Source organism: Eucyclogobius newberryi, unplaced genomic scaffold (genome assembly GCF_026437365.1).
Source record: "Eucyclogobius newberryi isolate DKJ021-1_F unplaced genomic scaffold, fEucNew1.0.hap1 SCAF_5, whole genome shotgun sequence".
NCBI classification, from domain to species: domain Eukaryota; kingdom Metazoa; phylum Chordata; class Actinopteri; order Gobiiformes; family Gobiidae; genus Eucyclogobius; species Eucyclogobius newberryi.
Window position 1 is genome coordinate 10782826 of NW_027316167.1, and position 12520 is coordinate 10795345.

The window sequence follows — 12520 nt, forward strand, 5'->3', positions numbered from 1 at the left end:
CTCTTGCGTTTTCAGGCTAATTACTGAATCTGTACTGCTTTCTTGGTGATGGATACCACTGGGGCTAAGAATCACTATTCGATACACAAATTCTTCACGATACGATATTGCGAGTTTGTGATGCATGTAACAGTCAGTCTATTTGTACATGATACGCTGAACAAATACAACAGTTTTAACAGCAGTATTGTTAACTATGACCTTCACAAGCATCAATACAGTGAATGTCTAATGTATGGCATAAACAAGAAATGTCCTTTTTTTTCTAAACAATTGACAAAGGCTGGGAAGGCTGTATCGATATGCGCAACAATTTTGTAGCCTGGGAACACCTCAGGATCCCCCGGAGGAGTTGGAAGTGTCTAGGGAGGGGGAAGTCTGGGAGTCCCCGCTTAGACTGCTGCCCCCGCGACCTGGTCCTGAATAAGCGGAAGAAGATGGATATCGATAAAACATCACAATATATCGATATTTTGACATTTCAGCATAAACATTTGCAACACAAACCAGCAGCACAATCACTCCCTGCAAATCAAAATGGGCTCTGTGTCGTGATGGTATTTCCTGGCTTTGATAATTTGCTGAAAGTTATCAACCTCATCAACCCATATCACGCTATACTGCCCTGTCGCATAAAAGCAAACAAACTCAACAATGTTGTGTTGTGCACGCAGGAAGGCCAGAACATGTTCCCCGCGCCTCTGCCCAAGACGGTTCCTCCGGCTCCGGTCAAACCCAAATCTGTGGCGGAGCTCCAGGCTGAAAAAGCTGCAGTTGTTTCTCCCTTCAACAAAACGCTGACCTCGGCCAGCGTCTACACGGCAGGTCAGACTCCACTGACGCGTTTACTCTTCTTAAAGCTTGTGTGAAATGCTTTTTACTCAAACCGCTACTTCAAAACGTATTTTTTTATGTCCTACTTTTACTTCTACCTGAGTATGTACCTGTACTTCTGCTCAAGTTCTTCCACCGCTGTGTTTGTTCTACTATGATCTTCTTTCTCCACAGGCCTGTCCACTTGCCTGGGCCTGGGCCTCATCGCGCCGAACGCGGCCTTCACTCAGATGGTGACGACGTTCGGTTTGGCCGGGATCGTGGGGTATCACACGGTTTGGGGCGTCACTCCAGCCCTGCACTCGCCGCTCATGTCCGTGACCAACGCCATCTCTGGTAAGATGAGACACAGAGGGGACGGGTTTAGACACGTTTATACAAGGACAGAAGATATCTTAATGAAGCAGTTTAAGTCACACGGACACAAAAACAGACAGCCACATACGGCGGCTACGAAAAGCACAGACGACTGCCTTGATGTGAAAATATCTTGCAACTTACTTTTTTGCATATCCAAGTCGATACGTTTTGGAAACTGTCTTCTGTGAAATGTCGGTAGCACTGGACCAGACTTGCCACACATCACCGAGCTGGGATTCCAAAAACATTCTCTTAGTACGGGACAAATGTGTCCAAAAACGTCCTCTAATCTTCCGTTTTGGCCACTCAAAGAGCCTGTTTCCCTCCTGAGAGCAGTGCAGTGCTTCACATCTCCGTGTTATTGCAAGATTTGTCGTGTAAAACGTAAATTTCCGCTCTGTTTAGAACATTTCAGGCGAGAACAATGACTGTTGGCTACAGCATTTTACCGGAGTTACGTTCACCGATTTTGCCACAGCGGTTAAAGCATTCGGTTACCAAGGCGGTTGCGATGGCGCGTTCTTCTATATTCCACTTATTAACGGCGTGAGCGGAAAGCCGTAGCTCACGGTGATCTTGATACCTGGCGGTATCTTTTGGGCATGGCGTTGACCAGCCGGCCCGCCATGCTAAAACCCCTCAGCGAGAACACGGATTATGAAATGACTCGTCTGCTTTAAAGCTGATATTTACTGGAACCACTGGCTCTTTGGACCCAGAAAGTTGCAGAAACAATAGTTACAATATATGTAGTTTTCCAACATAGTTTTCCGATCATTAACACTAAATAAGTGTCATCTCTTAGAAATGATCAATGAATTCAATGAATCAATGAATGAATGAATGTTGTGTGATGTCCCCAGGCTTGACTGCTGTTGGTGGTCTGGTGCTGATGGGAGGAGGACTCACTCCCTCCTCGTTTCCTGAGTCTCTGGCTTTGGGCGCAGCGTTCATCTCCTCCATCAACATTGCAGGTCTAATCCTTTTTTTAATCATACATAAATGACTGATTGCTTTGGCAGGTTCTTGGTTCTTGTTTCCTTAGCCTTAGGTGACCACTTGTAGCTTGAAACTAATGACCACATGTCAAGCTTGTTAATCTCAATTGTCCTTGGTTTTTACACAATTGTCCTCTTGTATTGTAGTTTATTGCTATAAAAGGATAAATTGTTACAGGGGAGCTTAGACAAAGTCCCATGAACATTGTTGAATCTGTTTTTTCACTGCCGCCCCTCGAGGCAACTGCTGTTTGTGATTTTGGGCGTTACAAAAATAAATTTAATTGATTAATAATATTACAAGTTTTGATAATAATGATCATAATCTCATCAAGAGCATTGGGTGCTTTGTCTCCTGTCTTTAGTGGCTTGAGCTACAGTTGTAACTTGTAAAACTGTAATCCTTAAGTGCACGTGTCCTGTTTGTCCAGGTGGTTTTATGATCACACAGAGGATGCTGGACATGTTCAAGCGTCCGACCGACCCTCCGGAGTACAACTACCTCTACGCTCTCCCTGGGGCAGCGTTTGTCGGTGGATATGGAGCTTCTGTGGCGGCTGGTTACAACATTGAGCAGGTATAAGGCCTAGATCAGTGAATAATTTGGCTTTTGTGTGACCTTTAATATGTTATTGTTGCAGCCTACCTGGGGGTGGGCAAGATTCATACATTAATATCTATTTGTGGAGAAACTACGCAACAGCACCAGCAAGTTTCAAAAAGTGACAAGTCTTTGTTTGTAGCTAAGGCTCTATTCACGTTCCTAATGATTAGACGTTTAGAAATACAGGCAATATTTTAATAACGTTGAGTGATGATTTGTGTAATGAATTGATCAATGAAGTCTGATACTACACAATTCAGCCAACGTGGTTTAGCTCAGTAAGATGAGCAACTGTGGGAGAGCAGGGTTGAGTCTGACTTATAATGTACTTCTTTCAGATTCCCCCCCCCACTTTTCCATGCGAAGATTATCCACTAAATACTGAACACCCCAAATCTGTTTGCCCATCCATAAAAGGGCACAAAACATGAGTGGACCATAAAATTAATCACAAAATAACATCCAGGTTAATCTCTCAATCTAGAGAATAAAGTGATATTTCTGTCTCTCTAGGTTATTTTTAATGTTGTTTTTTTAACTTCCGTATTTTCCAGACTATAAGTCGCACCTTTTTTCATCGTCTTGGCCGGGGTGCAACTTATACTTATATTTATACTTATATACTTGTACTCAAGAGCAACTTATGTGATATTATTTGTTATTTTCACACTTGCAACCGCGTTTCATACTCATGTGCGACTTATATATGTTTTTTCCTTCTATTATGCATTCTTTGGCTGGTGTGACTTATAGTCCGGAAAATACGGTACCAAATGTCTTCGTGCTACTCCATGTGTTTTAAATAAATATTACAACTTTAAGGACTATCAGAACACATCAATCCTTTTTCTAGTATTGATATTGAGTTTTTGTATCTGCTCATCTGACTTCTCTAAACTGTCTGCAGATGATGTACCTGGGCTCAGGCATGTGCTGTGTCGGGGCGTTGGCTGGTTTGTCCGCTCAGCGCACCAGTCGCCTCGGTAACACCCTTGGGATGATGGGAGTCGCCGGGGGCATCGCTGCGACGCTCGGGGCCCTCAAACCCTCCCCAGAGCTGCTGTCACAAATGTCTCTGGCCATGGCTACTGGAGGAACTCTGGGTAAGACGCTGATCCAGTCTGCTGCGGTCAAAAAGACTATCTTAAATACCTGAATAAGTGCTTGAATTAAGAAGTATTTATCTTTCGGTATATTTCAGAATTGTTTTTCTTAATTTGGAATTTGCCATTTGCCAAGCTTGAAAATGTGTTTTGCTGAAAATAAGGAAAAGACGAGCATTTACTTGCAAATACTCCTGCTCTTGAAATGAGATAATAATACTGTCTAGATGGCTACATGACAATGAGAAAACACAATTGAAACCGGTTTGTAAACCCACGCACAAAACTCTTCTTATTCACCCTAAACACCAAATCTCCCAGGAAGAGAAAAAGCAAAGCAATATACGAGATGCCATTTAAATCATGTAATATAAGCAGGACAGGCCTTTGACAGAAAAATCAAATCTGGTTCTCAAACTTGAACTACCTAGACTATAACTAAATATGGCTAAACTAAAATGAATGACACAAAATGCAACTTCATAATAAAAGCCCATGAACAGCTGGATCCCTGTTCAGTCCTGATTGAGAATAAAATTGCAAAACTTGAAAAAGCCAAGGGGAGAAAGCATCAGCTTGACTGCAACCACAGGAACAACCCGAATAAACCCAAGGCACGTCTTTTATTAATTATTAATTAGAAAAAGACATGAAGAATTAGCGTATTCAATTGTGCTCACATGCAACTGCCTGTTCTTTGAAGTGCAAGTCGTATTTTCTGATTTAAAACAGAGCATCCATCTTCCTGTCAGCAGTGCCCCGTCTCTGTGTACATGGGGATTTAAATCATTAATTTGTGAATGAGCCTGAATGAAACTGCCAAAGCCCTGACCTAGAGTTTTTGTTTTTTTTTACTTGTGTGTTTCAAAATGCATCTGACTTTCATAGGGTTAGGGCTGGTGTGACTTATAGTCCGGAAAATACGGTATAGACTACATCGATATTTTAATTTTGCATGTCACTAAAACTATTGTCTCCCACCTTTTTTAATCCAAGTTGGGACAAACCCAAAAGAATGTCTCCTTGCTACTCCATGTGTTTAAATAAGAAATACTGCTTCCAATTTTGTACAAACTTTTATTTTAATCTAAATTATCTTTAAACCAGTCAGTTTTCAAGGTCATACAGCAGTTTAGTCCAACCTCTCACCCTTGTACAGCCTTTTATATACATCTTATCTTTTATGTTTTTGCATGACACACAGATAATCTACGTGTGTGAAAAGCCCCTGTATAACGTAACATCCTCCCGTTTCCTCCTCAGGCCTGACCATTGCAAAGCGTATTGAGATCACGGACCTGCCTCAGCTGGTGGCAGCGTTCCACAGTCTGGTGGGTCTGGCCGCCGTGCTCACCTGCGTCGCGGAGTACATGATCGAGTTCCCGCACCTGGATACTCACCCGGCCGCCGGCATGATCAAGACCGTGGCCTACCTCGGCACCTACATCGGAGGAGTCACCTTCAGCGGGTCCCTGGTCGCCTACGGGAAGCTTCAAGGTGAGCGTTGGACCGCATGGAGTCGGCCGCATCGTATCGCTCGTATCGCTCGCATCGTATCGCCCGCATCGTATCGCCCGCATCGTATCGCTCGCATCGTATCGCTCGCATCGTATCGCTCGCATCGTATCGCTCGCATCGTATCGCTCGCATCGTATCGCTCGCATCGTATCGCTCGCATGGTATCGCTCGCATCGTATCGCCCGCATCGTATCGCCCGCATCGTATCGCCCGCATCGTATCGCCCGCATCGTATCGCCCGCATCGTATCGCTCGCATCGTATCGCTCGCATCGTGTCGCTCGCATCGTGTCGCTCGCATCGTGTCGCTCGCATCGTGTCGCTCGCATCGTGGAGAGCAGCTTCAGTGAGACTGATCCACCCTCGCTGTGTGAAGGAGAGGTTTCGCAGGTCTTTCCTTCCTGCTGCTGTCAGACTCTACAACAAACACTGTTAGTCCTGAACATGTGCAATACTGATGTAACCATGTGCAATACCATCATATTCATGTGCAATACTGAATCAACCATGTGCAATACCTGTAAAAGTGTTCTATTTTGTTTTTTAATACGGTTTACTTACCTGCTAACAGTATTACCTAGTCTTGTGCTAGTTATTTTTACTTTATTTTATTATATTATCATTATTTTATTTTATTATCTGATTTTTATCTTTATTTTGTATTTTTATTTATTTTATTTCCCCCCCTCTATTCCCTATTAAGAGAGGAGATTTGTTAATAAGAGTTTTTTGTTTAGTTCATAAGAGTTCTATTAAGAGTTGATGTGTTTTGAAACTTCCTATAATCTGTCCTTTCCTCCTGTTTCTACTGCGTTGTAACAACGAAATTTCCCCTTGTGTGGATATTAAAGGATTATCTTATCTTATTCACTCCAGTTTGATACAAGTCATTTTGATACTGCAGTGTTTTCAAAGTGGACTCTTAACTCTTATTTCAATAGTAATTATTATCACGAAGAGTCTTCAAATCCGACTAAAAGACAACTTAAGATCCACGGCACACAAGGAATCCCTTAATTTGAGTCTTTCACCCAAAAGAGCTAAGACGGAGGAAATTGCTGTGTTTTAACTGTTACTTCTTTTGATCCTGATCCGTTTGGAAATCCAGGCTTTGGGACGGGAGCATGTTTGGGATCATTTTACCGTCTGATCACCAGAGACTAACTCATGTCGAATGTGTGGCCTCACAAAATGCTCTGTACTATTTTTATGGTTTAGATCCTTGGCATGACGTAATTGGAGTAGAGACAACTGGTCATAAAGAGAATATAACAAAATATCAAACTATCCCATTTGAAATTGGCTTAATTTCTGTGAGTTGTATGTATGCTAATTAGGGCTGCTGCACAATATATAGCAAAAGTATCAATATTTCAATTTTATTGGACCTAACATTCGATACTAAACTAAATTTACAAAATATCGACCATTACACACATTTTCTGTTACTTTAATGTTGAAAAAGGCTGATTTTTATTGCTTATCCCCTCTAAATTGGCCTTGATTTACCGGTTGGAGTTTAATACAATAAGGCATGAAATTATTTGTTTTAATAAAACTGAAATTATTGTGTCAAGTATATTACTTGATTGCCACATTCTAATGATTCCTAATGCTAATTAATTGTTATAATTTCTGATTGGTGTACAGGCCAAGTATAACGGGCTCTTAAGAAATCTTGTTGGTACTGAAATATGGCTTATTGTAAGTGTCTGAAATGAGGTTTTTAGGCTCCAAGTGTTAAAAGTAAAACCGATACCATAAAGGCAAACATTCTGGTGACCCACTGTTTTTAAAATGTCATTTCTAGGCATCCTGAACTCCGCTCCTCTGATGTTGCCCGGTCGACACGCCATGAACGCGGGTCTGATGGCGGCATCAATGGGCGGCATGATCCCGTTCATGCTCACAAACACTTACGGCACCGGGATGGGCTGTTTGGTCGGAGTGTCGGGGCTCTCCACCGTCATGGTGAGTGGAATGCACCTTCTACTGCTTTTAATGCCAAATCAACAAATATAATCTGCTAATATGTGCTGGAAATATCTGTTGAGACTCAAGAAAAGAGTTACTGTTGCATCAGTGAAAAAGCCTGGAGAATCAAACATGTACAATGAAAAATAAAGACTTGAGGTGAGACGCTACAGGTGAAAAAAAAAAAAAAACATGAATAAGATTTATTAATTTAAAACTTGTACTGCAGTTTACTTGTATAAATGTAAGAAAATATATTCCATATTTATCATTATGTAATGTTTTCAAAGGCATTTGTGTGTAGAAATGGCTATAAAAGCACAGATTTTGGACATATTATACATTTGATGTGTTGTGTTTTACTTTTCAGGGTGTGACTCTGACAATGGCCATAGGGGGCGCTGACATGCCTGTGGTGATCACAGTTCTCAACAGTTACTCTGGATGGGCGCTCTGTGCTGAGGGCTTCCTCCTCGACAACAACCTCATGACCATCGTCGGCGCTCTGATCGGCTCGTCCGGAGCCATCCTCTCCTACATCATGTGTGTGGTGAGTTCAACTGTGTGTGGGTGTGTCGAGCTGAAAAAAGGGAGAATTCTGAAACTGAAAATATCTATAGAGTTGCTTCATCCAAACCGTATGCCATGCAAGGTGATCGCCCGTGTGATCGCCCGTGTGATCGCCCGTGTGAGCGCCGGTGTGAGCGCCGGTGTGAGCGCCGGTGTGATCGCCCGTGTGAGCGCCGGTGTGAGCGCCGGTGTGAGCGCCGGTGTGAGCGCCGGTGTGAGCGCCGGTGTGAGCGCCGGTGTGAGCGCCGGTGTGATCGCCCGTGTGAGCGCCGGTGTGAGCGCCGGTGTGAGCGCCGGTGTGAGCGCCGGTGTGAGCGCCGGTGTGAGCGCCCGTGCCACAGTATTTGCAGACCCGGGACCCCCGCCGTCACGAACAGACCCGGGACCCCCGCCGCCACGAACAGACCCGGGACCCCCACCGTCACGATCTGACCGATCCGTGCCACGTACGTGCCACCTGCCTGTGCCACCTACCTGCTCCACGTACGTGCCCTGTATGCGCCACCTACCTGCGCCCTGGTACGTCTGTGCCACGTACGTGCGCCCTGTTCGCCCTGGAACGTCGTATGTGCGCCCTGGTACGTCTGTGCCACGTACGTGACAGATCCTGCTTGTACTGTACGTCATCCAGTGTGGACATTTGGTAGTGAGAGCGCCTCATGGCCCTGTACGTACCACGGACCTGCGCCCTCTGTACGTACCACGGACCTGCGCCCTCTGTACGTACCACGTACCTGCGCCCTCTGTACGTACCACGTACCTGCGCCCTCTGTACGTACCACGTACCTGCGCCCTGTACCTGCGCCCTGTACCTGCGCCCTGTACCTGCGCCCTGTACCTGCGCCCTGTACCTGCGCCCTGTACCTGCGCCCTGTACCTGCGCCCTGTACCTGCGCCACGTACCTGCGCCCTGTACCTGCGCCACGTACCTGCGAAGGGCTTTGGTTCAATGCAAATCCTGTGCAGGCTGCTTAACATACACTATGCAAACTATCTGTTGACCTCATCTGCCCTGTTCACTCTTTGATCACCACCACAGTATGTGACATGAACACTTTGAAGTGGCCGTCCTGGGGCATCAATTTTAACTTCTAACGAACAGACCCGGGACTCCCGCCGTCACGAACAGACCCGGGACCCCCGCCGGGACCCCCGCTGTCACGAACAGACCCGGGACCCCCGCCGTCACGAACAGACCCGGGACCCCCGCCGTCACGAACAGACCCGGGACCCCCGCCGGGACCCCCGCCGGGACCCCCGCCGTCACGCACAGACCCGGGACCCCCGCCGTCACGCACAGACCCGGGACCCCCGCCCGCCGTCACGAACAGACCCGGGACCCCCGCCCGCCGTCACGAACAGACCCGGGACCCCCGCCCGCCGCCACGCACAGACCCGGGACCCCCGCCCGCCGCCACGCACAGACCCGGGACCCCCGCCCGCCGTCACGCACAGACCCGGGACCCCCGCTGTCACAAACAGACCCGGGACCCCCGCCGGGACCCCCGCCGTCACGAACAGACCCGGGACCCCCACGTCACGATCTGACCGATCCGTGCCACGTACGTGCCACCTGCCTGTGCCACCTACCTGCTCCACGTACGTGCCCTTTATGCGCCACCTACCTGCGCCCTGGTACGTCTGTGCCACGTACGTGCGCCCTGTTCGCCCTGGTACGTCGTATGTGCGCCCTGTTCGCCCTGGTACGTCATACGTGCGTCCTGTGCGCCCTGGTACGTCTGTGCCACGTACGTGCGCCCTGTTCGCCCTGGTACGTCATACGTGCGTCCTGTGCGCCCTGGTACGTCTGTGCCACGTACGTGACCGATCCCGCTTGTACTGTAAGTCATCCAGTGTGGACATTTGGTAGTGAGAGCGCCTCAAGGCTTTATGCCACGTACCGGTACGTGGCACGTGCCACGTACCTGCGCCACGTACCTGCGCCCTGGTACGTACCTGCGCCACGTACCTGCGCCCTGGTACGTAGGTGCCACGTACCTGCGCCCGGTGCCACGTACCTGCGCCCTGGTACGTAGGTGCCACGTACCTGCGCCCTGGTACGTAGGTGCCACGTACCTGCGCCCTGGTACGTAGGTGCCACGTACCTGCGCCCTGGTACCTACGTAGGTGCCACGTACCTGCGCCCTGGTAGGTACGTACGTGCCACGTACCTGCGCCCTGGTACCTACGTACGTGCCACGTACCTGCGCCCTGGTACCTACGTACGTGCCACGTACCTGCGCCCTGATACCTACGTACGTGCCACGTACCTGCGCCCTGATACGTACGTACTTGCGCCCTGGTACACCTCCCTGGGATGTCTGTGCCACGTAAGTGCGCCCTGGTACGTACGTATGTACGTGCGCCCTGGTACGTACCTGTGCTCTGGTACGTCTGTGCCACTCACCTGCGCCCTGGTACGTACGTGCCACGTACCGGAGAATGCAACCTAAACCAAACCAAACCAATGGTGTGAGCTTGGCCACGCCCCTTACTGCTGTGCTATATAATGGTAAAAGTTTACGAGGAAAGAGGCAGATCGGAGCGGAGATGAGCGCTGAGAGAGACTACTGGAGAAGAGGGCTGTATCAGTGGAACCTGCCTGTTTTCAACCTCATACGGCGCCGCTGCCAGCTGCGTCTCGATGAGGACCGCAGATTGACACGTCCGCACCAGGGCCGCGCCATCAGCCGCGCCTACTTGCGTCCACACCACGTCCAGCGTATGTCCGCACCACTCATGGAGATGGACGCAGAGATAGGTTACTGGAGAATGCTGTATCAGTGGATCTTGTCTGTCTTCAACTTCATACAGTGCCACTGCCAGCTGCGTCTCGATGAGGACCACGGAATGACACTGCTCATTGACGTAGGCTACTTTGTGATCACTCTCAGAGCAGGTGCTCTACAACAGCCGACACAAAGACGCCAGAATGCTCTGCCTGGGGTATAAGTGCATTGCACTAGTATGACAGCAGGGATATTCTGCAAGTCATGCGCCGTTTACCTTTCCAAAATATTTCTAACAAATCATGAAATAATAAATTCAAAACTATGTCTTCAATCCGCACCAGGTCTCACTTAGTTCCGCACCACGTACCGCTCACGTACCACGTACAGATCCCGCTTGTACTGTACGTCATCCAGTGTGGACATTTGGTAGTGAGAGCGCCTCAAGGCTTTATGCCACGTACCGGTACGTGGTACGTGCCACATACCTGCGCCCTGTACATGCCACATACCTGCGCCCTGTACATGCCACATACCTGCTCCCTGTACATGCCACATACCTGCGCCCTGTACGTACCACGTACCTGCGCCCTGTACGTACCACGTACCTGCGCCCTGTACGTACCACGTACCTGCGCCCTGTACGTACCACGTACCTGCGCCCTGTACGTACCACGTACCTGCGCCCTGTACCTGCACCACGTACCTGCGCGCTCTGTACCTGCGCGCTCTGTACCTGCACCACGTACCTGCGCGCTCTGTACCTGCACCACGTACCTGCGCGCTCTGTACCTGCGCCCTGTACCTGCGCCCTGTACCTGCGCCCTGTACCTGCGCCCTGTACCTGCGCCCTCTGTACGTACCACGTACCTGCGCCCTGTACCTGCGCCCTGTACCTGCGCCCTGTACCTGCGCCACGTACCTGCGCCCTGTACCTGCGCCACGTACCTGCGAAGGGCTTTGGTTCAATGCAAATCCTGTGCAGGCTGCTTAACATACACTATGCAAACTATCTGTTGACCTCATCTGCCCTGTTCACTCTTTGATCACCACCACAGTATGTGACATGAACACTTTGAAGTGGCCGTCCTGGGGCATCAATTTTAACTTCTAACGAACCGACCCGGGACTCCCGCCGTCACGAACCGACCCGGGACCCCCGCCGTCACGAACAGACCCGGGACCCCCGCCGGGACCCCCGCCGTCACGAACAGACCCGGGACCCCCGCCGGGACCCCCGCCGCCGTCATGAACAGACCTGGGACCCCCGCCCACCGTCACGAACAGACCCGGGACCCCCGCCCGCCGTCACGCACAGACCCGGGACCCCCGCCGTCACGCACAGACCCGGGACCCCCGCCGTCACGCACAGACCCGGGACCCCCGCCGTCACGCACAGACCCGGGACCCCCGCCGTCACGCACAGACCCGGGACCCCCGCCGTCACGCACAGACCCGGGACCCCCGCCGTCACAAACAGACCCGGGACCCCCGCCAGGACCCCGGCGTCACGAACAGACCCGGGACCCCCGCCGGGACCCCCGCCGTCACGAACAGACCCGGGACCCCCGCCATCACGAACAGACCCGGGACCCCCACCGTCACGATCTGACCGATCCGTGCCACGTACGTGCCACCTGCCTGTGCCACCTACCTGCTCCACGTACGTGCCCTGTATGCGCCACCTACTTGCGCCCTGGTACGTCTGTGCCACGTACGTGCGCCCTGTTCGCCCTGGTACGTCGTATGTGCGCCCTGTTCGCCCTGGTACGTCTGTGCCACGTACGTGCGCCCTGGTACGTCTGTGCCACGTACGTGCACCCTGGTACGT

At 49.8% G+C, this 12520-nt stretch overlaps 1 protein-coding gene across 1 annotated transcript in view; it reads left to right on the forward strand.

Moving 5' to 3' along the window:
- The window catches only part of LOC140380976 (NAD(P) transhydrogenase, mitochondrial-like), a 34258-nt gene that overhangs the window by 10640 nt on the left and 11098 nt on the right, over positions 1-12520 (forward strand). Inside the window, exons 10-17 of the mRNA XM_072464972.1 lie at positions 675-825; positions 1009-1170; positions 2058-2168; positions 2624-2769; positions 3704-3899; positions 5163-5396; positions 7227-7387; positions 7761-7940. Of these exons, the coding sequence (XP_072321073.1) occupies positions 675-825; positions 1009-1170; positions 2058-2168; positions 2624-2769; positions 3704-3899; positions 5163-5396; positions 7227-7387; positions 7761-7940 (1341 nt within the window). The remainder of the gene's footprint in view (positions 1-674; positions 826-1008; positions 1171-2057; positions 2169-2623; positions 2770-3703; positions 3900-5162; positions 5397-7226; positions 7388-7760; positions 7941-12520) is intronic.